Raw genomic sequence first — 27,461 nt, 5'->3', positions numbered from 1 at the left:
ACTGTAAATCTTTCTCCAATCTCAGAACAAAGCAAACACTTAAAGCAGTAATTTCTCTTCTGCACAAGTATAAATTTTAGGGACAGGTAAAATGTAATGCAAAACACTTTACCTTAACCTGGGGCTTTAAAAATTTCCCAAGGATGAAAATTCCTTTCTTTACTTCCTTTGCTTCCTATAGATATATATGCCTGGAAGTATAAGCAATAGCTGGGGATTGTGTAAAAATGAGTAAGTCCTCTACTCAAAGATTTTGCAATGCATAAAAAGGCATCTTTTAAGGCATCAGAGTTAAGGGGAAAGCATAAGAGAAAACAGCAATTATAAGCCCAATGGAAATATGGGGATGCTGGTAACGGAGAACAAATTAGCCACCAGCAAGTGTGTGTCGCAGATGCTCCCAGTGATCCTGGACAAGTCATGCAAAGATTTATATGCCCAGTAGTGATTATGGTATAATTCTAGCTAATCATCATAAATTAAAAAATTAAAAGGTCTACTCAAAGGGGCCTGCAAAGAAACCCGTCGTAAGTAGATTCAAAATTAACCCAGCCTTTATTAGAAACATGAAAACTAGATAAAAGCAGACTGATAGTCTTCTGAAAGGAATCTAAATGGAAAAGAATTGTTTCATGGAATTACTTTTTCTACAGTCCCAGAGTTCTTTCCCTGGCTACATCTTTAACAATATCTTGTAAGGACATATATAATCTTTCCAGATAATTCAAACACTAGCAAAGTAGGCATACTGGGAAGTGGTCTGCAACAGATTTTTGCAGATGAGTCATTTTTCATTTCTCTGGCAATTAGCAGAAATCAAAACTAAGGGTGGCAAAAGCCCACTTTATTTTTAGTGGGCCAAAAGGTACAACATGGATTTAATTCTGGGGGAAATGAAATATTGTGAAGTTTTAGTGAACTTTAAGAAGAAAGTGACATAGCTGAAAATGATATAAGGTAAGTAGGTAAATAGATAGTATAATTTCAAATAGAAAAGTTGAAGGTTTATTTTAAAAATATAAAATAAGCAATGTTTTTTCCCAGAGTCAATGACTAAGCCACTGCAGCAAAACTGGCAGGAATTCAGCAAACCTAGACTACCTACACATTCTTTTTTTTTCTTTTTGTCTATAATACCAGATATTTCAGAAGACAGTTTAGCTTTTTCATCATAAAAGAAAAATTAGTTTAAAAAAGAGGCATATGAGTAGTCAGTTGTACTCCATGGCTGACCATGTTTTCTAAAAAATTCTAGTGAAAATTAAAAAGCCAGGATCTTTTTAGTCATGTCATGAGGTGGACATAATGGGTCTTAGTACAACGCAGATAAATGCTACATTGGGTCACCTACAGTCTGTCACGTAGATAGTTCAGCCAACAGAGGAGGCACTAGAAGAAATCTGTCTACAATGTTTTGAGGCTATGTATCAGAGCTGAGAATGATGCTTGCATGCTCTTGGGGAAGCTCACTCTGCTCTGCTGCCCTTCTTGTACATAAAATGCTGGTCTCTGTTGGGAGGTCTGTCCACTGAAGAAACCCAAATGTGCTTCCCTTCCCAGCTGAGGGTGTGGCCTGACATCAGGAAAGGGACTAAAGTGGGAATTCCCAGGGAAATGTGTCTGTTTCTCATGAAGGTTGTAATAGGAAAATATGGCAACTCGAGTCTCATTCTATCCTCTTATTCTTTGCTGTTCATTCCATTGCCCCAGATTGTATCCCATCTCTACTGGGCATTTTTAATGTCCCTGCAATTGAAAATGCTTCCATTGTGTTTAGTGATTTATTTAGTGATTCATTTTCCACATTTTAAGATCACCAGACATGACTATAAACATGTGTCTCTATTTTCTTTGTCTGCATAAACTAAGAAATAGGAGAAAAGTGGAAAACTATGAGCCATGCTGCCATCAAAAGTAGTTCAACCATGATGTGACTACACCCAACTGCAACTCACTGCTCCTCAGGACAGGTATTTTGCACACCACTCTACTATAGTACCTTACCATATTTATACAAGTGTGCTTGGTCCCAGCTGGCTGAACTGCAGGCTGTTCTGCCACATGATGAGATGGCACATGGAGTAACTCAGTCCTGGTGTTAGGGTTCAAAAGCAATGTGTGAGTGCTGCTCTGCAGTACTGCATTGTGGCCAGGGTAGGACAGCCCGCAGAAGTGATCTGAGAGGACAGTCCATATTCATTTGCATCCCTTTACCGTGCCTGCTCAAAATCAAAGCGTCTTTAACTACAATCTTTTAGTTCCATGCAATTTTAATAGCACTTTAAATACTTTTGATACTTTTTGTCCAAGACTAATGCTATCTTTCTTTCGTGTCATTAAGACTACATGATCTAAAGGAAAACACATTTTCCATTATATTTTCCCAGGGTATTTAGAGGAGGTAGATAGTACTGCCTGTTTGATGGTTATGTCAGATTATATTGCGTGATTTGCTATTTCTGTGTGCAGGCTAGCAGTTTTTTTAAAGGAAAAAACATTTTTTGGATTACTCTTCCTTGAATATGCCATAAAGAATGCATATTTAACATTTTCTTCTTTCTTTTGAAAACATTGTCTGCTTTTTTAAAGGTGTGTCCTGATAACACATATTGCTGATCTAAGTGGATTTCTTATTTCAGAGTCATGACCCTTCTTTACCATTTTTAGGCAGTCAGCAGTTTAAACTGCTGATATTCCCAAGAAGAAACAGAACAGCAACACAACTTGTTGCTGTTTTCTTTTTCCTGAATCTCTGTTATTCATGAAGCATTTTCAGGAATACATGCTGATAACTCTATTCCATACTGCATTGCTGATTGGTGGTTTAGCCTGATGATTTTCTGACTTTCTGATTGACAGCAGCCCAAACATACTAGTGGAGTGACAAGCCTACATCACCAGCGCAGCCTGGAAAATGGAACTGTCACTGCTTTTAAGGGTCCTCTAACATCTAAGCCTTGTATTGATAAAAGCTGTGACGGCTCATAACCATCTGCCAAGTAGAATAAAAACATGCCGACCCTTATCAGTGCAGCTAAAGAGGCTAAAGGGTTCACGTTCACTCCTCATTTCTAGGAATGTGACAGAGTCTCAAGAAATATAATTAGCAGCTGTCTATCCCCCAAATATTCAACATTCATATGCAAGGTTAAATATATACATTTATCAAGACCTTTTTGTATCCTGATAAAACCTGCATATTTTCATATATAGGTCACATACAGAAGGTATAAATTACATGCCGTTATATGCTCTCCTATGTCAAATGATGAGAGGAAAACAATTTTATAGAAGGCAGTTGGTAGTAGTTGTCTTACATGGACACTGGCCAGAAGTACTTTGAGTCTGTTGATGCAAATGCCATTCTGAACTTTACTATAAATTAAAAAGCTTACTTCAAAGCATTCACATAAACATCTCTAGCAGGTGGAATGGAAATGAATGCCAGGGTAAACAAGTGTCCAGCTGACCAGGCAACACGCAGATTTAACAAAGGCTGACTTGGCCCCACCAGCTTCCCTTTTATAGATTTGTGTAACGTCCATGCCTTTTCACTCAGGATTTCTTTCCTCTCGATGCTCCCTTCCAGTGGAGTTTCAGCAACGTCCCAAACATCACAACCTGCGTTGTGACTGCTGCTCCATGCCCTGCAGTCTTTAAACTATGAAAGAAGTCCAGTTTTCTAACACACCTTTGAGAGGTGAAATGGACTCTCTGCCCAGTTCAATTTGCCGTAGAAGAAAGGTTAATGTCCAGCACTTTCACAACACTACCATCTTTGTGAGTAACTGCTGAGCACTAAAGTAGATGTAATGTCCCCATTTCCTGTGACCACGAGGCTTTACTGTAAAACAGTGGTGAAGCTGAGGTCCTCTGCCCAAGAATCTCACTGTCCTTTGCCATCTATGGGAACAGGCACAGAATTTATCCAGCTACTAACACAGCAGGCAGAACAGGGTTTTTATGAGTTGCTTTAATTTAAAGCAGGTTTCTGCCCCTGTGTTTCTTTATAGGCCGTGATCACTCACTGCCTGGTTACCTGATGTAATCAGTTTTGGAATTGGCACGCCATCACAAATGTCTGTTATGCACTTAGCTGCTCTTATTTCTCCAAAACATAAGTGCAGGAGAATGATGTAAAAGTTCAGTTTACATTAGTGAGCCATACGGTCTGCCTCTTGGTCATCTCATCCTTGATCTTATCGTTACTCACATTTCTCCTCCGTCCTTCCCTCCCCCCACCTCCCCGGATAAACTGCCCCCACTGTAAGTATACAAACAAACCAAAGTGATCCCTCTGGCATGTCACACCCACTGTGCATTTCTGCTGCCTTTTCTGAAACCTCTAAATGCCACAATAATAAAAGTAACAGCCTCAGCAGGGTGAATGAGAAACATTCAAAGCGACAGAGAATAACAGAAAAGGAAAATGAAGCAAGTTAAATTATCTTCTCGTTATGGTTTGCCTCAGGTTTTTGAGTCTTTGCAAGACAAAATAAAAATGTAAACTGCAACCATATAGATGGTTGGTAATTTATATCTCAGAAGCCTAATTCTGGCATACCTGACACTCACTTGGAGCTCACAACACTGAAATCACTGCCAGAGGAAATACCAGTAATTGCTCAGTGCACAGCCCAGATATTCCAACTGGCACACTCCTTGGCTGCAAAACACTCTGTAACACAACTCACTGAAGCACATCACAGCAGTAAAGCACAGGGTCTGACCTAACAACAAAATAAAATGCTTCAGTGCATTTCAGTCTGAGGAGTTTGCACCCTAATACCAGACCAAAATTCACCGCTGCTTTTCTTTTAACTGATGATTATCTCTTCTAGTTAGAGGAGCACATACAGTCCCACTGTAGGAACAGCACTGAAGTAACATGACACAGAAACAAAAAGCTGGAGAAATACTTAGAGGCGACATCAATACATTATGCAAATGATACCTCTAATTACCATTATTGATTAAGGTCCCTTATGAATCTTAAAAATATGCTTATGTAATGTCCTTCTCACCTGCCAGTCTTCTGTCTCTGGTGTTTTTCCAGATAACATCCAAGGCTCTAGCAGTGGAGTCCCTGATATGATCACTAAATGATCTTCTCAGAGGGGCTTTCACTGGGTGATGCATAATGCAGATCAATCACACATCCAGAGTTAAACGGCTGCAGCTTGGCCCCAGGAAAAAGGGCATTCTTTGCCCGGGGATCTGTCTGAATTTCTCTTCGCCAGGCAGGCAGGTTGTTACTTTATATAATTTGTCGTCAGCTTTGTGGAGCTTTTCCTTGAAGAGTCAGGCATTGCAGTTCTCACTGCGGATGCAGGAAAGCTCAGACTGCAGCCAGCCTACTGGAAAGCTGCCAAAATCTTACATCTGGAACAGTTTACAAATGAGCTAACGATACAGTCATTTAGATTTGGGGCTTTATTTGTGGATATCTATAGGATTCTAGCTTCCTGTTTAATCAAATAACTTACTGGGCACATACTTGCATGTTCATTTATTAGGATAATATTTCCCTCTTAACTGATCTTTCAGGTAATCTTTCATGTTTTGAAACGAAAAAGGTAAGAAACAGAAAAGAGAGAAAGTCACTTTAAGGATCTGTAGTTCAGGTGTTTTATTTTGTTACCATATTTTTTCTTGCATATCACCCTGTCTGGGGCACAGAATAGGGCCTGATTCTGAATTCCCTGTATATAGTACTTTATGCCAATGAAGTAATGAAGGGATGGAAGTACAGAAAATGACAGGAGGAAAATGGGAGAGAAGGAAAACGGAGAGGGAACAAGGTCTCCACATCTTTGCTGAATGGAGAGTTAAGGTCCCATATGTAAAAAGTTTATGCACATAACTGAGATTAATAGTTGCAGTAAATGAAGCTATTTGACCTTGCTTATTTTGACCTTTTTAATAGATTACTGTGTCCTGTGGCTTCCCTGAGGGAGAGAGGAAGGAATAAAGGGGTAGCTGAGTCTCTCTTTCCATTCCTATAGTTATGTATAGTTATGTATAAAGAGGTGAGAGATCCCGGCCTAAAAACCTAATCCCCTTTGTTATCAGGGAAAGCAGGAACCATTGAATAAAGTTGTCTTCATGTTAATTCAAGGTGGAGTCCTTCATTTTTACAGCAACTAGAGCCGTTAAAGTCAGAAACCATTATTTTCTTGAGAAGTATTATGTTATCATTAAAACTGATAGATTAACTTCTCACAAGGTTGGCACACAGAGATCAAATTACAGAACCGCAAGTTTCAGCCTGTGGATTTCCACTCCCTTTGAATTCCTTCCTAAGAACAAAACAGTTTTTCTTTTCATTCTATACTAGATAATTTATTTCACACCTTCTTATTTGTTGCAACTTTTTTCCAGTGCCTTCTTAGTTCCCTTCATTTTCTCTAGTCCTCATTTCCTTTAAGATAAATTATGCTCTCATTATGACAATGAAAAAAAAAAATTATGGGATTTACAATAGTATAACTGAGGGAAGAATTGGCTCACCATCTCTTTAATGCGGGTCAGAATTTCTTCCCATCTAGGCCTTTGTCTTTTACCTTAATAGAACAGTAATGTCCTGTGTACATCTTTGAACAAAACCAACAGCAGCAAGGGATCTCTAGAGTTTGCAATTTCTTTCCTCATTATACCCCTCCTACTTTTTGAGGCCGGATGGAGAAAGAAGCAGCCAACTCTCTTGAGAAAATCAATATGATTACATACTCTTGAAATGCATTTTTAAAATTATTATTATGGCAAAACTTCTTTGTAGAGCAAGTGATAATACTTACATAGTGTGCTGGTTTTGGCCGGGATAGAATTAATTTTCTTAATAGTAGGCTGGTATGGGGCTATGTTTTGGATTTGTGCTGAAACAGTGCTGATAACACAGGGATGTTTTCGTTACTGCTGAGCAGGGCTTACACAGAGTCAGGGCCTTTTCTGCTCCTCACACCACCCCACCAGTGAGTGGGCTGGGGGTGCACGAGAAGCTGGGAGGGGGCACAGCTGGGACAGCTGACCCCAACTGACCCAAGGGACATCCCACACCATATGGTGTTATGCTCAGCATATAAAGCTGGGGGAAGAAGAAGGAAGGGGGGGACGTTCGGAGTGATGGCATTTGTCTTCCCAAGTAACCGTTATGCGTGATGGAGCCCTGCTTTCCTGGAGCTGGCTGAGCACCTGCCTGCCCATGGGAAGCAGTGAATGAATTCCTTGGTTTGCTTTGCTTGAGCTCGTGGCTTTTGCTTTACCTATTAAACTGTCTGTATCTCAACCCATGAGTTTTCTCATTTTTACTCTTCTGATTCTCTCCCCGATCCCACCAGGTGGGGAGTGAGTGAGCAGCTGGGTGGTGCTTAGCTGCTGGCTGGGGTTAAAGCATGACACGGAGGCAAATGCTGACATGATGACCAGAGTGTAATCTATCTATCTACTTAGAAACTTAAAAAACACATACACCCCGTTCAGGTGACATCTGCAATTATTTCTATTAGTGACCAGCTCAGAAGGGCACTGGTTCAGTTTTAAAAGAGGATGCAGTAAGCATTATCTAAATCTGGAGCTGAATGTTTATACCTCCATATTTCAACTGAGTACCACTAAAGGAGGAGAGCAGAAGGCAACCAGGGAGAGGCAGTCTCAGCAGATTTTTAACTACCAGTGGTTATGTCTGCATTACCAACGTGGCCCAGAAAGAGTGGATTTATATGGCAAAATAAATAGTACCAAGTTTCTGACACATCTTGAGGTGGGGTTACTTTGAACTAGGTCTACCTGGGTCTCATGAACTGAATGAATCCTCACCAGGGTTGGAGATCACTGATGTACTTGCAGGGTGCATCTTCTGGCTTAGTTTCATCTGAAATCCATTCAGTTCACATGCTCCAAGACTGTTTGGAGTTATGAACAAAAGGGTGGTGTTGGGAGACCCTTTTCAAAAGTGTAAGCCTGGTCCAGGCTAAAATGTCAATAAAAACACACCCACAATTATTCATTTTAGCAGTGAAACCAACTTTTTAAAATTTAAAAATAAAATATATATATTGCTGCTCAGGGTTTAAATCTTTGAGAGTTATTGTGGGTTCTGTTACACATGTAGACATGTCACAGCTCAAAATATTTAAAACAGTCAGCGCAACCAGTTCAATGAAATGGGCTGGAAAATGTCAGATTGACCCAACAAAGGGCAAAAGAGGAGTAAAGATAAACTGTAACAAATCAGAGGAAGACGTCTAAGGGAATCTGCTTGTCTGATGTTACAACACATATAAATGGATAACCTACGCAAGATTGTACAAAGAATTTAATTAAATGTCAGAAATTTCTTAATGCACCATGGAGAGAAAAACAATTAGGTATAAATAGCTAGAAATATGGATAGGAAATGAAAGGCCATTAATTTTAGAAAAGTGTAGACAGATCTAGCAGTTAAAAGCAAACATACACAATCAAAGAAAGAAATCTGAGATGCATAACATTGACTATGGTCGTGAAATGAGCTAAGAGTTTGCCATGCAATATGAAAGTATAAAATAATATTTAAGTCTTGTTAAAAGGAGGCATCAGAGCAGAGTTGTCTTCCAGTCTCTATTCTAGCATTATTTCAGGAACACCCCTTGTGGAACAATGCACTCAGTTTTAATCTGGACATCCCAATAGCCAAAAGATGCTGAAAAGGCATCCACAAACCCCAGTTTTCTGGGCTACTGACAGCAGCTCTTAGTTCTGTGGTGGGAAACACCCATGCATTCAGGGAAAAGCTGCCGTGCTGCCACAGCTGCAGTACCATTATCTGATGCTCCTGCTGAGAGTCCTACAATGCATCTCAGGCAAGGCCCTCCTGTGTTCCCAGACACAGCTCTGTGCTTGGAGAAATGTTACTGCCCAAATGATACCTGCCCACGCAGGGACACTTTTTTCTTTCAGCTTAGATATACTCCCTCTTCCCTTGCAGGTATAGCTGTTTGCAGGGAGACATGTCCCTACACTCACCTGCAGTTACCTCCAGATGGTTTGGATGGAAAAGCTTTCCCCATTACTCTGGTAAACTCATCCTTACCGTCTGAGCTGGGAGAGGATGCCACTGGTGCCAAGTACTCATGTACAGACTTCAGCTGGTGAATCTGATGTTAGTCAACATGTATATATTAGATTAGTTTATGGGGAAAACTGTTAAAACAAACAGTTAAACTGGAGCACTGGGAATGACATTAAAGGAAGAAGGTTTTAATGGTGAGATTTACAAACTGGCAAAGAAAATGTTTTCAAAGAAAATGGCAAAACATTTTGCTGCTCTATTTGAAAATGTACTGGAAAATCTCCTGAAAACAAATATCTTCCTTTAGCTGGGAAAAGGCATACGCACCCTTCTGTATGTTACATCTACAATTCATCTAGCTGTATACAGGGACTACAGCAAAATGCATACAAAAATAAGCAAAGTCCTAACCTCCCAACCAGCATCTAGGTAAAATTTATGATGCAGATCTATATCTTGGCTTCACTGTGTCCAGAATCTTAAGGAAGACCACCAGCAGGCACAGGTTTTGTATTTGAATAGTACTTGTAGTGATCACCGTTACAGTACAGTCAATATTCCAGCTATCTTCCAGAATTATTTTGTTTTATTCAGTATTTCCCATTCAATGGCTGAGATGAAAAAAGCCCAAAGAAATAGTTATGGTCAAAAGGTAAACTGGATGGGTCAACAAAGATGTGTGCTGGACTAAAAATAATATGACAGGAATCTGAAGGAGAGGGGTCTGTTGCTGACAAGAGAGGAATGCAGCAGCCAGTGTTCAGGGAGAAAGGTGACAGTAAGCCCTCAGGAAAGACGTGGCTGTGCACACGTGCAGAGCAACATGCATGCCCAGGGAAGAGTCTTTGTAGAATTCCAGAGACAAATATTTATAGGGGCCAGACCCTTACCTGCCTACCCAGCCGGCTTGGAGCCAGGCTGAGACCTGCCCTCCCAGTGCTCTCACCAGCCAAGATCGGCCCTGCCACCGCTGCTCCTAGGATGGCATCTTTCCTATTACCCAGGCCTAGCCTGCCTCCAGACTGCAGCCACTAACTTCTCCCACTTCTCTTTTTAGAAATATTTTTAGAAATGTCCTGTTGATATGAGCAAATCTGTGCCTCTCCAATCCTCCGCTTGAGGCTGGATGTCCTAACTTGTAAAGTGCCGCTCATTATTTTTAACACATTGTTTTTAAAAAGCTGAGGGCAGAAGGCAGAGGCTAATTCCTTATAACCTTACCACTCCTCAGCATTTCAAGCTGAAGGATCTATACACTTGCCAAACATATCTGTTTTCTGTCCTTTAGTGGTTCTGTTCATACTTTGGTCTGCAAAGATAACATTAAAGATCCTTTTTCCTCTCTAAGTCAAAGAGCAGACAGAATGTGTCAGGTACTAGGCTGGACAGGAATGGTGGTCTCATTTTTAGTTCTGGCAACATCCAGCTCCTAGGAAGTAAACAGTTATGTAAGTCTCACTGTCTTCAGGCTTGCTCAAAATGCATCAACTTCCCTTCTGAGAGTTTACAAATGTGCAAATTCTTATGTTTATCTCTGGTTCATCTATGCGATTCTCACACCTTGAGTCTGGAAGGATGTATGTATCCGAAATATGCATAGACAGACACACATAATTTTTTAAATGTGTTGCCAGTTTGAGCTTTGCTGTGACTTCTGTACAGGCTGCGACAAATGGTATGGCAAATTCAAACCATCTTCACCAGAAGGTCTATGCAGCTTGCCTGATGTGATGCATGTATCTTTCCCCTTGTTACTGAAGCAGAAAGGTAATGTCATAAAAGTATCCAAAAAAATGTCTCCAAAAGTATCACAAAATGAAAGAGTGACTCAGAATCAAAATTTTAGGTCTAATAAAAAAACACCTGGTGGACACATAGCATGTGTCATTGTTTCATCTCTCAGCAGATTCTCCAAATGCTATCTCGGAGACCAGACTGGGAAAGGAGCTTTTGATTTTTGACTTTGACCTGTGTTGCTTTCCAAAAGAAAATCTTGTCCTGCAACATCTGCAGTATCTGAGAGATCTGATACGTATCAGAACTTTAGACAAGAATCAGCCACCAGTCAGAGCAGACTTTAAATATTTAAAGAAATTCCTACAGAAAGACATGCAAATAAAACATAATTTGTTGAAACAGAAAAGTTTCAATAGAAGCTTGACAAATCTCAACAAAATTCTTGGTAGGACAAAGCCACATCTTTATTAAATTTGATTTGGTTTTTAAAAAAATCTCTGTCTGTCAATCAGATAAGATAAAAATATGCAGAAGTTTCATATAGTGCATCGGTGTCTGGGCGTTTTGTCTGTCCCATGGACTACTTTCCAGTGCTCAACTTTCCCCATGCCTCTTTAGGGAGCAGCCCTGGGAGCAGGCTGCAGGTGGAAGAACTTGACCTTCCAGTGGCAGCCACTCTCTGTCACCATCATTTCCTCCCTCCCCTCACGGGATGAAGGGGGATGGGTATGTAACACTGTGTATTTCCAAAAAGGCATTTTAATGAAAAGATCCTTCCATGAGAACTTTTGCTTTTTTATTCTAAATTGAGAATAAAAATTTCAGAAGGACATTGTTTTTCTCATTTCTTGCACCAGGAGTGAAAAGCAGCACGTTATGGAAGCCTACACCTCCAGACTTGGAAGGCAGGCAGGGTAGGGGTTTTAGTGAGGAAGTCTATTCTCTCTTCCCATGATTCAGCCTCCTACTTACAAGGTACTGAGGGAGAATATTAGGATTCTTTCGTGTGTCAACTGTCACTGTGAGGTATAGATAAAAGGAAGTAAAAATTAAGATTAGTCACTGAAGGAAGAAAGCGTAGAACAGATTGATAGTCTTCCCAGGCCACAGACTGCTTTTGTCTGCTGATCTGTGCATGATGTCCTCTCCTCTTCAGCCCCTCCATTTCTTTTTCTTGTTTCTGAACTCCTTTACAAGTTATTCCTTGCTGCTGCTTTTCTGTTCTGCCTTCTAAAGATGGCTCCACCATGCTCTGTACAGTTTCCTCCCCATCCCTGCCCCAACAACTATGTCCTTCTCCATCATCTGGCCTCTGGTTCCTACATCCAGCTGCTCTCCTCCATTTTGCTCCCTTGACTCCTCCCTGCTGGGGTGGGCAAGGGCTTGCGAGCTTTTTGTGCCAGTGGGAGCACTGCTGCACTGGACAAAACAGACTGGAGCTGCTCTGCATCCTCATCTCAGCAGCAGCTGCACATAAGATAATAACAAAAGTTTGGGTGGTGGTTGCTGCAAAGGTGCTGACGATGGGAGTGCACAAGTCAACTCTATGTTACTGTGTGTCCCTCTATATTTTGCTCTCAAAATGTGCCCTGCGACCTGTGTCAACATCCTGTAGTTAACATTTGAACAGCCTGGGAGCTAAATGGATGCAGTCTGGAGAAGAGATAAGAACCCATGTAACAGAGAGAGAAAGTTTCCTGAGCTTCCTCCATGGATGGGAAGAGTGCACTGCCTGCTGTCCCTATGCTATCCGCTCCCCTGTGGTAGCAGAGGTGTGGGGAAGCCCAAAGGACAATTGTCCCCTCTCCAGGTGACAGCCATTGCCTCTGTGCACCCTGCTTTTGTAAGCTGTGCAGACTTCATACCCTCACATGCTGGCCCAGACTTGTATTTTTGAACAAGTGTGTTTAAGTAGTCGGGAAGAAAATGCACAAAATCCACCTTCCCTAGCAGCAGTCCACAGTGCAGACCAGAACAACTGTTGGTGCTTTCATGGACTTTTCAATGCCTAAACATTGAAGACTTCTTTCAGGGAAACATTGAAAGGATCTTGTCAAAATATCTACCTTAATTGCCTTTTGTTGTGTGATAAATACATGCCGATGGGTTTATGTAAACCAGGTGGAATAGTATTCTATTCATTCATGAGTTTCAGATTAAACGTGATTCCAAATAAACACTAACAATATTAAGTGAACTTTATGGTGTGATTATGGCCCTGCTTTACAAATATCCCCATAGCTTATTTGGAGTTCTGTGCACTTCAAAGTGTAAGCTTATCTGGCCGTTTCTAAACTGCTGTCTCACTATCACTGTGTGCTCCAAAAATAATAAATAAACTGACACAGGAAAGCAGAAAACATTTCTAATCACAACCATAAAACCAAAATAATAAATAGTAACTGAATAACATGAAAGAAGATGTACTTCCAGTTTCAGATGTACATTTTTCTGTATTGACATGTTTTTTAATGTGACTGGTTATAAACTATCCTTACATTATCAGAAAATCCAGTCTCGGTCTCGCTGCCAACTGTTTTCTGAAATACTACATGTTAGTGAGAGAAAATGGGACATTCAGTGAACACTGGTGCAATAGTTTAAAATTCAAATGAGAAAGGAAGTGTTAGATATTCATTCTGTTTAGCCATATGTGAGGCACCTGCCTAGAGAAGTTTATGGAAGTATTAATATATATGGGTGTCCAAACATTTCCAAATACCTAACTTGAGCTGTAGGACTTTCTCAGTTATATCTCTTTCATACAGAACAGTTGATGGCAATAGGCTGTGAACTGGGATTAGTTTTCAGCACTAGCCATCTGTATGCTTTACCATGGCAAAATAGTATTAAACACCAATGTTTCTTGTCCTTCGCAGTGATCTGATATGCAAATGGTCCATATTGGGATATCTTTTTGTCATCTGAGTAATACATTACAGCTTGAGTGGTCCCATCAGTGGGATTAGGGCAGGACGAATAAAATTTCTTAGAATAAGACGCATGGTCTAAGGTACTCCTTTCTTTCCAGTGGAAATGCAAATGTGGCTCTAAGTGAAATTGCAATACTAGAAAATTGCATATCCCACCAAAAAGAACCCCAGACAATCCAACATTTCCCAAACAAACAAACCCCTATTGCTAGTCCCTATTCAAACTCTGTCTCCATAACCTTTCATAATTAGCAATTTCCCTTCTTCTTCTGTATTTTCTCTCCCTTTCCCCCTCTCCTGTTCATGTATACCCTGTCATATTAAGATGGCGAGTTCCTTGGATTACAGGTCTTCCTCTATAGACACCCCTCACACAAAATGGCACAATATAAATAAGATGTTAAAGCAACAAAGTCTTTGAGCTTTTCTGCAATGACCAACATGAACACTGATTGTGAATAAAACTAATTTTCTTGTAAAACATGAGTTTAAAATAACTTAGTGGTGGCTGGATGGTGTCTGTGTACATAGCAGTGAGCAGAATGGGAGTGTGAGGGCTGTTATGTGAGCTGGACTCATCTAAGTCAGGGGTTGAGTGGGAAGAAAATTCAGAGTACAGACTGAGATTGTTCTGGTCTCAGGAGATCAAAGAGCAGCAAGAAACTTTAAACCAAAGAAGTCATCCCAGTATTTGCAGGGTAAGAAGGAGAAAGCTTACTCCTGAGAAGATTTAGTGAGGTTTAGGGGGCTCATGTAAGTTGTCTTCATTAGTACTGCCCTGTGTAATATGTTTTAAGTGATGCAAAGACGCTGAGCTGTCCTCCTCCCTTCTCATCCCTGCTGTTGCCATTGCAGCACTGTGAAACACAATGTCTACAGAGGTTTGTTTGTCATGGTGAAGACAAGCAGGATGTAACCCACACTTAATTGCTGGTTTGTGGCTTTAGTAGCAGAGAAAACAGGAGAAAAATGGAATTTTCATAGGAACCAATGACATAGGAAGTAGGATCCAAACTGGATCTAAACTTTTGGATAGGTATTGGAACAGACTCTCAGTAGATTTCAAGATATCAGTAATGAAAGTGCTGCTGGCCAGTTTGTGAATTATAACTTCTCCTTGCTCCATTTTTGTGCAAATGTTTATTTGCATAGTTAGAATAGGCATTTATTTTTAACACCACCTAACTTTCTTAGACTCCTGGTTTCAGTTTCTGGTATCTGCCATACTTCAGCTGTTTGCCCTGGAGTTGTCTGTGACATAACTTTTGGGGTGCTTTATTTCTGTGTTCATTTTAAATCCAGATTTTTGAGGAAAATGAATGAAAGGATATGCTATTTTCCTGATTATGATTCATTATGGGAATTTGCTCTTTTGTAGACATTTTCTTTTTTTCATCTTTCTGAAACTCCATCTGTTGTAGCCATTGACAAGCCTCTGAGAAACTTTATTTCACATCAGTTCAGCAGCATTGGATGTTAGTGGCCAACAGCCCAGAAGATATTTGCTCACCTGGGGTATGTGCAGACTGGGAAGTCTTTGCAAACACAGGTCTGGGCTGCTGCCAGCCCTGCAGCAGGCTGCATGAAGAAGAGAACCCATCACACCTGGGCTTTTACTGGCCCCACTGCTTCATGTCACAAAAGAGTGGAAGATGATCAGTCCCTCATCAAATGTAATAAGGAATGAGAAAGTTGTGCTGGGGTCAGGAGGGAGATTTCTATACACAGCTTTCTGAAGCAGAGGCAGGAAGAGGGGGAAAGGTGAAGGGGAGGAAAGAGCAAGTGTATCTGTCATCTACTGTAATTTAATTGCATGCCTCCATTTGGCAACTAAAATCCAGCTATTACATAGCTAGTGAGAACTCTCCTTATGTCCTGCTCTGATGGAATGGAATAAACGTTGGTATCAAATAAACATAATTTTAAACAATTGTCTTCTTTGCACTGGACAGATTTTTTTTTTTCAGGATACTGGCTGCAATTATATTACTTTTTTTTTAATAAAAAAGAAAAACATGATATTCCATTAAGGGTTGCATGCTATTCTGTAGGATGTCTTACTTCTGGGGTTCATTATTTCAACTGAGATCTTGGAGTAACCGCTGATTACAAATTCTAATTCCTAATCTTTCAGAGATAAAGAATCTAACGTTTCACTTCACCTTTTGTAGGCTTAATGTATCACAGATGCAAGTTAAAGCATTATGGGGAGTGTCAAACATAGTTATCCTGAAGATTAAAGCAGTCATCCACTGAAAGACACATTCTGTTAGCCTTAATAAAACATTTGTGAGTAATGAATGTACACAGCATAACTTAAACATTTACAAAGGAAATCTAAAACTCCAGCTGAAGTTATTATCAGATGATAATGTTTCATATTTACTCCATGAAGTTAGCAACACTATTAAATGAGGTTTTAATGAGACACTTTAGTTTGCTATTCTAGGAACTGGATTTCTTCATATCTTTGCTTAATTTACTTCACAGCTAATCAGCCAAAATTGTTTCTGCATGCGCTTTGCTGTTGCTGCTGGCGTGTTTTTAGACATGGCATATTTGCCCTCTGGAGTATCACTACAGTGTGTGGAAAATCTTCACTTAGAGTCAGGTTACTACACTGTTATTGAGGGCTGCCTGGGGAAGAACAGTAAGCTTGGACTAGCTGGCTTTGTGGCCAGGAGGCGGATAGGATACAGCAGTAAGTAGCCTAAATTTTAGGTCCTGAGACTAGCTACTGGCTGGTAGTTCCCCTGATTTATTTTACAAGGACATTTCATTATTATATGTTCAGTAAACTTTGCACTTCACAGACTCGAGAGAAAGGTGAAAATGCGAAACTTATGCTGTGTTTGTAGGGCTGAAACCCTGACCTGTGCTTTGCTATGGCTCCATAGCCAATCTAATATTGTTTTACAGTCAAGTCAAGTTACTTTTTTGAAAGGTAAGAGATATAGTGGCATTCCGACATTAACTGAAGATGTACCTGCTCATTGCAGGGGTGTTGGATGGGATGACCTTTAAAGGTCCCTTCCAACGCAAACTATTCTATGATTCTATGAACTGGTTCTGGAATAAAGATTATCTGCTCTGGTCTTCAGCCTAAAAATACTGTAGTCATTTGTTGTTTAAAGATATCTAGGTGGTGAGGTGAGCTTATAGGAGATCTTAAAATTTTGTTTATGAGCAATGCACATTATTTTCTATGAACTTAAAGTTTTCAGAGCCACACTACTAAATCATACAGTTCTTAAAGAAAATAGGAAATATGATCCTTGCACTCAGGTTCAATGCAAAATATAAATGGCCTTGGACTAATCAGAAGTAGGCCTTGAAAAAACTGATTATCTAAAATAACAGCAGCAACACATACATGGGAAAAGTACTCACAAAGCCTTATATACACTGGAAACAAAGAAAGTACAAATGCTTCTCTAAGTACTTTGTGACAGAAGAGGTGAGGGAAACAAAAAGCTGGTGAAATAATGGAGAAATAATTTCATATCTATGAGTAATCAATGTAGAAACTTCTAGAAAAAATATGGTAATTGGAAGAAAGGAATAAATCACTCCCCAAAGAAGTTGAGAAAGCAAACAAACAAGAAGACAAAGCTCACATCTGAGATTCATAGCTTAAAGTAATATTTTTAAGGTACGTTAATTACAAATAAAGTATTTCAGTAACAGTGAAAACGTATACATCTCAAATGTTTGGGAAGAGAAATGTGGTAAAAATGTATAACATTTCTTCTTTACTATTTCTGGTGTTTTAATCATACTATTAACTATTTTACTCACCTATATGATAGAAAAAACACTATTATTTATATTCCTAGTATTGCCATAAAGAACAACCAGATATACCTTATCTGGCACAAATGAATCCCTTCTTGGATGCAGCATGTAGTTTTAGCCTCTATAGTACCATGAAGATGTCAACAAGTTTTGAAGGAATTCAGATAACAGCAACATAAATGATTAAGGGGCTGGAGACTTTGATTTATGAGGACAGATTAAAACATGTCCCGCTTAGCCAAATGACAGCTCATAATGCAAGGGGAGAGTAACGATAACAGCCTACAAGTATTTAAAGTGTGAGCACACCAAGAAAAGTGTGGAAGTGTTTAAGGTGGTACAAGGTTTCAAAACACTGACCTGTCATTGAAGGGAATGCTGATGGAGCTGGCAGGTGTTCTTGCTGAGCTGCTCTCCATCATCTTTGAAAGGTTGTAGAGAATAGAAGGAAAGGAGCCCAATGACTGGAGGACAGCAAATGTCAGTCCAATCTTCAAAAAGGGCAAGAAGGAAGATCTGGGGAACTATAGGCCAGTCAGCCTCACCTCCATCCCTGGAAAGGTGATGGAGCAGTTCATGCTGGAGGTCATCTCCAAGCATGTAGAGGACAAGAAGATTATCAGAAATAGTCAGCATGGATTCACAATGGGAAGATCATGCTTGACCAACCTGATAGCCTTCTGCGATGGCGTGACCAGCTGGGTCGATGAAGGGAGAGCAGTGGATGTTGTCTGTCTTGAGTAAAGCAGTCGACACTGTCTCCCATAGAGAGAGTCTCTCTATGTCTCTCCACATAGGCAAGCTAAGGAAGTGTGGGTTGGATGAGTGGACAGTGACGTGGACAGAGAACTGGCTCAACAACAGAACTCAGAGGGTCGTGATCAATGGGGCAGAGTCTGGATGGAGGCTTGTAATTAGCAGTGTTCCCCAGGGGTCTGTGCTGGGTCCAGTCCTGTTCAACATATTCATGATGATACCAAACTGGGAGTGGCTGATAGACCGCAAGGCTGTGCTGCCATCCAGTGAGACCTGGACAGGCTGGAGAGCTGGGCCAAGGGGAACCCCATGAAATTCAACAAGAGCAAGGGCAAGGTCCTGCACCTGGGGAGGAACAACCCCATGCACCAGTACAGGCTGGGGGCTGAACTACTGGAAAGCAGCTCTGTTGAGAAGGACCTGGGGGTGCTGGTGGACAAGCAGCTGACCCTGAGCCAGCAATGTGCCCTTGTGGCCAAGAAGGCCAAGGGTACCCTAGGGTGCATTAAAAGGAGTGTGGCCAGCAGGTTGAGAGAGGTTATCCTCCCCCTCTACTCTGCCCTAGTGAGACCACATTTGGAGTACTGTGTCCAGTTTTGGGCCCCCAGTTTAAGAAAGACAGGGAACTGCTTGAGCAAGTCCAGCGGAGAGCTACCAAGATGATCGGGGGACCGGAGCATCTTGCTTATGAGGAAAGGCTGAGAGATCTGGTTTTTTTCAGCCTGAACAAGAGAAGGCTGAGGGGGGATTTCACCACTACCTATAAATATCTGAAGGGTGGGTGTCAGGAGGATGGGACTAGGCTCTTTTCAGTGGTACCCAACGACAGGCCAAGGGGCAATGGGCACAAGTTGGAACACAGGAAGTTCCACCTGAATATGAGGAAACACTTCTTTCCTGTGAGGGTGCCAGAGCAGTGGCACAGGCTGCCCAGGGATGTTGTGGAGTCTCCTTCCCTGGAGACATCCAAAACAACCTGCTTGGACGTGTTCCTGTGCCCCCTGCTCTAGGTGTGCCTGCTCAAGCAGGGGGGTTTGACAAGATGATCTCTACAGGTCCCTTCCAACCCCTACCATTCTGTGATTCTGTTTGTGTATGTTCTTCCTACATACTAGGACTAATTAATCTGTGGACTTTATGTAAGGACAAAATAAAATATGTGAGTACAAAATAAAGGAGAAAAAAGTGCAAATCTAAAACAGAAGGATGCATGTATCAGCTATGGTGGAAATCCTCAGTGTAGTATATATTTAAACATAGAATTTAGCAAAATCAAATTTGGAATAGCAAGATTTAATATGAAAAACGAGCAGAATATAATGCTAGAGGTCGCATATATCAGTATCATAGTTGATACCCTCTTTAGAAAGAACTGACCCTGGAAGTATATTTGCTTTGCTCGAAAAGGTTTGCAATCCCTTGATAACCTGCTACACCTTCCCAGTAAAAAAGGACCTGCTATTCAGACATAAAATTTGTCATATCAAAACTTCAGTCTTATATCTGAAAGGTGGTCTTCTGATATGCAAGCCATCAATAGGATTCCGTATTCTTTTCAGTCCAGTGTTAAATGCAGAAACACATCAGGAAAGGACAAGATGAAGGAAATGTCAGGGGAAGGGAGAGGGGAGAGGTTGGAGGAAGTTTCAAATGCACACACATACTAGTGAGTATCCTGAGTGCTAAACTCAATAGATGTCTACTGAGAGTTTGCAGGCTGTGAATCTCAGTCTTCCAGGCAGGTTTTCTGAATAGTTTATCTAGGATATTTCTATCATAGAATGCTTAACTTGATCTCAGAGCTCTTGTAAAGATGCCTGAGACCGTCACAATGGACAGTCCATCCACAGCATCCAGGAGAGAGGTGGAAGGGCCTCCATCAACCTCCTCTGTCAAAAAGTCCCTTTTCCAAACTCAGGCCAGTGTGGTGCACACAAAAACCTATGTTAATCATCTGCAAACTCAGGAAAAACAGCTTGTCAGGTTTGTATTTCTGGTACCTTTTAATTGGTTATTTTCTGATTATTAATATTCAGTGGGAGCAATAAGTCTAAATCCCTTTCAAATGTTTACAATTCCCTTTTAAATTAATGCCTCCAAGGCACCTTTGGTATGGAGGGTGTTTTGGCAGGGCTGGATTGGCTATGCCTGATGGACAGTGGCAGAGCTTGGGCTGAAATATAGTAGTTCTGCCATGCTGAAGACCACTACTGTAAAATTTTCTGGAAAAGGGTAGGCCTCACATCTATTCTACACAAATTCACCAACAGATTTGCCAAATTGTTATATTCGCACAAATTCTGCTTAGCACCTGCTTCCTCCTGGTCCCCTGATCCCTAGGAACTAAGAATTGATAGAGAGGAGCTGCGCAAGCCCTAGTTCTGTTGCTTCTTTTGTATGACTGATATGACATTTGCAGAATAATGGTGGCTGTGATTTGCCAGAATCTCTACAAAGTTAATGCCATGAACACTGAATTCTTTAGTTCAATTCTCACTGTGATTTAAAAATTGGACAAAGAAATGGAATATCACAAGACACAGGGACTTAAGACCATGAAACAACAAAGATACCAGGAGATGAAAGATGCTTAAACATCATCATTGCACTTTTACCTCATCATTTTATATTGACAGACAAGGATATAATTTCCCTTTCTTTCTATGTGCCATATATGGAGAGATTCCCAGTAAATTCCCCATGAAGACAGGGGAACCAGACATCCTCTGTAAATGTTTTGGCAGTCTAATTCATCTATAGGCCATACAACACTCTCAATATACGTTATTTACTCTTAAATAAGGGCAGTGTACAGTCTAAAGCACAGATAAAACCAGAGAACATTATTTTAGAAAGATTATCTTTTAAAGCCTAAATGATTCATGTATGAATCTGTTCATTATTTAAGCAATACTTAAAGTGCAGAACATTCACACACATGCATCTATATACACACTCACATGTCAGTCCGTTCCAAGAACTTAATCTTACTTATCAGTCATTGTTTGAACAAACAGCAAACACAGCTAGATAGGGAATCTGCTGTACCAAGTCTTAATACTTGCATACTCTATGTGTTTACAGGCTAAATGCAGGCGTCATTGCTTGTTGTACACAAAAAACCGAAGAAAGAAAAAGGAACAGCAGACACCCATTGGGTGCTTTTTCATGGGCTAAATCAGCTCAGCCTTGTTTGCTCTTACTGGCAGCTTTCTGAGGGCACTACTACAGAATGAGAGTGTCTTTAGGTGAAATTTGAATGAATAGGAGGAGATTTTTTCATGCCAGTGACACTCTTTAATGCTTTATGCATAAGGAAACAAAGAGAAACCTTGAAGTTCTTTAGAAGAAGATATGAGAGGATGGCATTTTTACAAGATGCTGATAAGTTCTTTTCAATCCAAACATACAATCCTTTAGTTAAGCACAAGAAAATGTTACATATGTGGGCCAAAATAAAATACTTCTTAAAGTTCAATGAAAACTTCCACCATAATTTATAGGAGAAAGTGGTGTATTCTTGCATAACAAGCAAGTATACTCTTCCGCTTTTGTACTCTTCTTAAAAGATGAATTCTAGACTGCTTGTTTGAAATTTAGAGTTGATAGTGGAATCAACAGCTATCAATGTACTAATAACAAATTTGAGCTTGGTCATAAAAGTGAAAAATAAAACAGAAATATATTTCAAAAGGTCAAAACTTAAGTCTATACTGTATATGAAAATGCATAAGTAAAACCGAAGAGGGAATTAAAAAGCAGGTTTTAATGTAAGTCTTTCAATATTAAACAAGCTTTGAAAGGCTCTGTTCCTACAAAGTCCTGACAGCTCTGAGTTTCAATTAATAGGATTAGATTCAGTTACCTAATTAACCTCATTTCAACTTGAATAACTTAATTATTTGATGTTGAAAACCTCCTCCCCTATGCAAGGACTGTAAGATTTCAGCATCTGGACAATTGAATTACTAAACAATAAATTCTGGCAGCTAGGATTAAGAATGATGTAGAATTTTAAATAAACTTTCAGAAAAACTCTCAGATATATTCTTGACAGATATTGAAAATTAATTTAGATCCAAAATACGTTAGTTAGATCCTGGGTTTTGGGCTTGGAAAATTAAATATCTTTTACTAGTCTTCATCGAGGGAAACCATGCCCTTTTTAAAGCTTACCATGCCTTGGAGGTGAGAAGGCTACAGAAAAAGTGTTTTCACACTAATTTCAACTTAAGATCTTTATATACATCTTACACATCTATGCACATGCCCTTGCTACATGTTTTCAGTAAAGTACCACTGATAACCAACCAAAACATGGTCTATAAATAGTTCTGATACCTACCTATGAAATATTAAACATATATCTCACCAAAATCCTCTGTATATTTTGATCCTCACTAGTTATATTTTTTCTCTCTAAGAGACAATACAAAGTCTTTAATTTCTTAAAGTCCTTCCATAAATGTCCTCCTCGCGTGTCATATCTAACTTCATGCTTGTTGCAAAACTTCATATTCTATAGAAGGTTAGGTGTTTCTGCACCATTTTGTGGAAAAAAGAGCCTTTTTCTCCTTGTGACTTTCACATTGCTGTGCATGATGTGTAAAGACAAGAACGAATGTGTGGAACACAGAAAAGGTCATGCAAACTTTTGCAATTACTATATTAGTTTTTCAATAATGATCACCCCATGAAAGGAGCTCTCATAAAAATAATGGGAGACCAGTTGCTAACTCCTAACATCTACCAAGCAAGGAAGCTCAAAAAAGGCTAGATAAGTGTCAGGCTGAAGCTTGAAACAAAAAACTGAACTTTGTATAGATTTCAGTAAAAAGGCTGCTCTCAGAGAAGTGCATGTAGGAGGGCAGCTGGAATCACGCATGTTCACGAAATCCGTTGCGTTAGCAGCAAGCACATGCTGACCTTAAGTCCATTCTGGTCCTCCTTGCCTGAGAACCAATATGCTGGATTCCTGTTGGGCAAAAAATGCTGACGTGTTCTGAAACAGTATCTAGTGTTACTCTAAACACACACTGCTTTTACAGTTCCCAGACGAGTGCTCTCTGCATGGAGGTTAGATGATCTTTATACTCCTGGCGGGAAATAAAAGATGTTAATGGTGGGGACCTCTGTTAGGAACAGTAGCAAGACCTTAGCAAGGAGAAGCAGCACTAGAGCATTGTTATATATCAACAGTCTATGTAAAGACATGGTTTGCATTGTGAATGTGTGACATAATTTTGGAAATGCTAAAGGATTCACAGAAGATTCAGTCCAGCAGGAATAGATTAGGAGACTAATGCAATAGACGCTGTACAGGTGGGAGAGTCCCAAAAGGCAGCAGGACGGAGACAAGTCACGTGTCTTGTACCAAGGGAGTCCAGATGAGGATGGCTGTGTAGCTCATATATGTACCTCATGAGCACGCCAGCTCAGCAAACACAAGAGTAGAAGGGGGGATGTTTAGTCTGGAGACAGACAGTCTGTAACAGTCTCAAATCTCTGACGGGAGTCCATAGTTGCTGTTAAATACCAGGAACTATTGTAGTAGCTTTTGAATGGCTGCGTGGCCACTTCAAGTCCTAATTCTAGGTCAGTTAGAATTGTATCTTCTTAGTATTTAAGTACATTTCCTGTGCCAAATTCCCTATGCCTGTGTGCATCTAGTGCAGCCTCTTTAAGGCATTTATTTCCTAAGACACTAGCAGCAGAAAGATACTTCAGGAAATATCTCCTTTCTTTCTTCGTATTTTTTTTTGTCTGTGTCCCTTATTGCACCAAACTGTTCTTTCATTCAGTACTGGGGCAACTGTTTGCACAGCTTGCTGAAAGCCAGCTCACTAAAACAATATAGGTTAAAAAATAGACTTAATGTGAATCATTTCAGTGATCCAGTTTACAGCAAATGCTTGAATTCCTGAACTTAGAAGGCAGTGAAATACAGTTCAGGAAGAAACACTGTGACTCACCTTCAACACAAAGCTCTCTTTCAGGCAATTACAACTTTCAATGTGTCTGTGCAAAGGTGAATCACAAGCTGGCCCACAGAATACATGAAGAAGGATATATATTTTGCAAGCATAGCAGATTCATGCATAATGAAAACCAGAAATTATCGCCTGAACTGTAAGCCAGGCTATAAATCATGTTTAAAAATTGACAGCATGCATTTGAACAGAAATCCACATGGAGATCCACAGCTAAACAATTACTACAACTTTTAGGGAGTCACATCCCTCTCTGAACATTCCAGGTAGGTAGAATTCATACAGGTCACTGAGCATACTGCAGCTGACCGCTGTAATGCTAAGAGATGAAAAATGGAGTATAGACACAGTAAGAACGTGGTGAAAGTATTCAGTTCCCATTGAAGGTCTGCTTTGTTCTGTAATTTACTACCTTTTCATTATGAAATATGAGATAATTAACCATGTTCACCTGGTTATGTGTTGAATGAACACTTTAAAAGAACAATGAAAAAACTCCTTAAAAGCATACAGAAAAGGAAGACATGGGATACAATCATACTGAACTAAGACATGCACTTTACAAGAAACCATATACTGTATATGCTGGTATATACACTAACAGAGGAATGTGCAAATGGCTTGTGAGTCCTTGGAGGTGCTACTGTTCATGACAAATAGCAGTGAGGGAACTAGATTTCTTTCCAATTTGTGAGGAAAAGGCTTGGAGGAATGGAAACTTATCAAAGAGGAACAGTGAAGGAAATGATTTGTTGAATAGGTGTCAAGAAATCTTTAGCAGAAGGTGGTAGAGGTGAACTTAGTTTGACAGTTTATCATAGACCGAGTCATCATGTTCTGTTGATTGCGCTAGTGAATAGAAAAATGCTCAGGAAAATGAGCTGGAAAATCTTCCCTATTCAAGTGACATAATATGACCTACAGTAAGATCCTAAGCTATTCAAGATGACCAGACTTAAGTCAGAAGTGTATACCAAAAAAGTGAGGAAACCGATGCAAGAAAAAGAACGGTCCATTTGTTATTTTTGTGTTTTCTGTGTAACCAAAGGAAAAAGAAAATCATTAAAAAATACACCACATGCTATGCATAACTAGTTGGCCTACTTAAAAACTTTAGATGCCTTAGAAGAATTAAACTGTCATTTAGAATGAAGTAATGAGTTCATGTCCAGAGGTCTGCCAAGCTAGTTGGGGTCTGTTCTGGACCTGAAGGCCTGAAGCTATACAGGTCTTCTCTGGGAAAGCCTGGGAAACAGACTCAGGAGGTGTTTGGGGTAGGGCAATAAAGGCAGAAGGGCTTGGAGGGAAGCTCAGAGTTTGAGGGCATGGTGGAGTGGAATCCAGCTCAATCATCATAAATGCTGCTGAAATCAGGAATCACAGAATGGTAGGGGTTGGAAGGGGCCTCTGGAGATCATCTCGTCCAAGCCCCCTGCTTGAGCAGGCACACCTAGAGCAGGGGGCACAGGAACACGTCCAGGCAGGTTTTGAATGTCTCCAGGGAAGGAGACTCCACAACCTCCCTGGGCAGCCTGTGCCACTGCTCTGGCACCCTCACAGGAAAAAAGTGTTTCCTCATATTGAGGTGGAACTTCCTGTGTTCCAACTTATGCCCATTGCCCCTTGGCCTGTCGTTGGGCACGACTGAAAAGAACCTAGTCCCATCCTCCTGACACCCACCCTTCAGATATTTATAGGTGGTGATGAAATCCCCTCTCAGTCTTCTCTTGTTCAGGCTGAAAAAAACCAGATCTCTCAGCCTTTCCTCATAAGCAAGATGCTCCAGTCCCCTGATTGTCTTGGTAGCTCTCCGCTGGACTTGTTCAAGCAGTTCCCTGTCCTTAAACTGGGGGGCCCAAAACACAGTACTCCAAATGTGGTGTCACTAGGGCCGCGTAGAGTGGGAGGATAACCTCCCTCTCTCTGCTGGCCACACTCCTTTCAATGCATCCCAGGACACCCTTGGCCTTCTTGGCCACAAGGGCACATTGCTGGCTCCAGGTCAGCTTGTTGTCCACCAGCACCCCCAGGTCCTTCTCAGCACAGCTGCTTTTCAGTAGTTCAGCCCCCAATGGTTTCCCCATTTTTAATGGAACTCATATGAGTATTAAATCCAGAAAGTTCCATAATATTCAGAAAAAATTAGAAAGGTGCATAGGAAACTTAACTGAGTCTCATTAAAAAGGAATCGGTGACCTATAAGGTTTGGCACATTTCCTCACGAGTTTATACTGCTGTCAACAGGAAGCACTGCAGTCTAAGCTACAGAGTAGCATGTGTCCTCTCAGGGTTGGATGTGAAGTGGTTTACTGACTTCAATCTGCAAGTTAGGCAGTGGTTCTCTCAAGAGATCCAAAGCAGGCAATGAAGGAAAGAAAAAAATTTGTATTGTATGTTCAAAATCAGTTAACTATAATTAGTTATTACAGGTATGAATATAGTTTAGTCATAATGGTATATCTATTTTATAACATCACTGGAGAACAGAGTTATGGTGCTCTGGTTTTCATACCTTAATCTATTTGAGGCTCTTTAAGAATAACACTTAATTTAAATTTTGGCAGCTTGTAAATTTTGGTTTGGTGATAACTGCTCCTCTGAAATGTGTTTGATCCCTCAGTTACAGATATGTAGGGTCAGATGAAACATGTTTTTCACTTTAATGTAGGGACTTTTGTGTCTGTGAATATGAATTAGCCTTTTCTTGCTCAAGGATTTTCATTTTTTAACGGATGAAACATGAAGGCCATTAACACCTCATGATTAAATTACAGTGGCCCTAAATTCCTACTATGTTTTACAACTGTTGTTTGCTCCAATAAATAAAAAGATTCAGTATTCAATATTTAATGAATCAGGTTATTTACCACAATGACCAGAACACCTCTTGCTACAGGCTGTATAATTCCTTAAAATGTTGAAAACTGAAATGCTTTAAAAATTGTAAGGGAGGAATATGTGAAGAAAGAGGATATCCTAATTCTATGAAAAAAGTGTACTCCAAAATTTGTGCTTTTTACATCATAAACCAGAGTTACTCAGTGTATAGCACACTTATTTCTTTAAGGTGTGTTTTATTAATGGATAAGTGTCTAATTGCTGCAGGCTCAGGAAAGTATTATGTCTTTGAGTTCACTTGGCTGTCACTTGATTGACTGAATAAAAACTGCTGCTCCTTATCAGGGAGATCTGCTGTTCAAA

General features: G+C 40.2%; 1 protein-coding gene across 4 annotated transcripts in view; it reads right to left on the bottom strand.

Annotated features, from left to right (window-relative positions):
• The window catches only part of DLC1 (DLC1 Rho GTPase activating protein), a 242,579-nt gene that overhangs the window by 95,258 nt on the left and 119,860 nt on the right, over positions 1 to 27,461 (bottom strand). The window contains exon 1 of one of the 4 annotated variants that reach the window (XM_075091413.1): positions 5,025 to 5,275. The exons of the other annotated variants lie outside the window; for them this stretch is intronic. Within the exon in view, the coding sequence (XP_074947514.1) occupies positions 5,025 to 5,139 (115 nt within the window). The 5' untranslated portion in view covers positions 5,140 to 5,275. Of the gene's footprint in view, positions 1 to 5,024; positions 5,276 to 27,461 lie in introns of those variants that run through there. 4 annotated transcript variants of the gene reach the window in all.

This window comes from Phalacrocorax aristotelis, chromosome 4, assembly GCF_949628215.1.
Source record: "Phalacrocorax aristotelis chromosome 4, bGulAri2.1, whole genome shotgun sequence".
Classification (NCBI taxonomy): domain Eukaryota; kingdom Metazoa; phylum Chordata; class Aves; order Suliformes; family Phalacrocoracidae; genus Phalacrocorax; species Phalacrocorax aristotelis.
The sequence above is the reverse complement of the archived record's forward strand: the minus strand, read 5'-3'. Positions and strand labels throughout refer to the sequence as shown.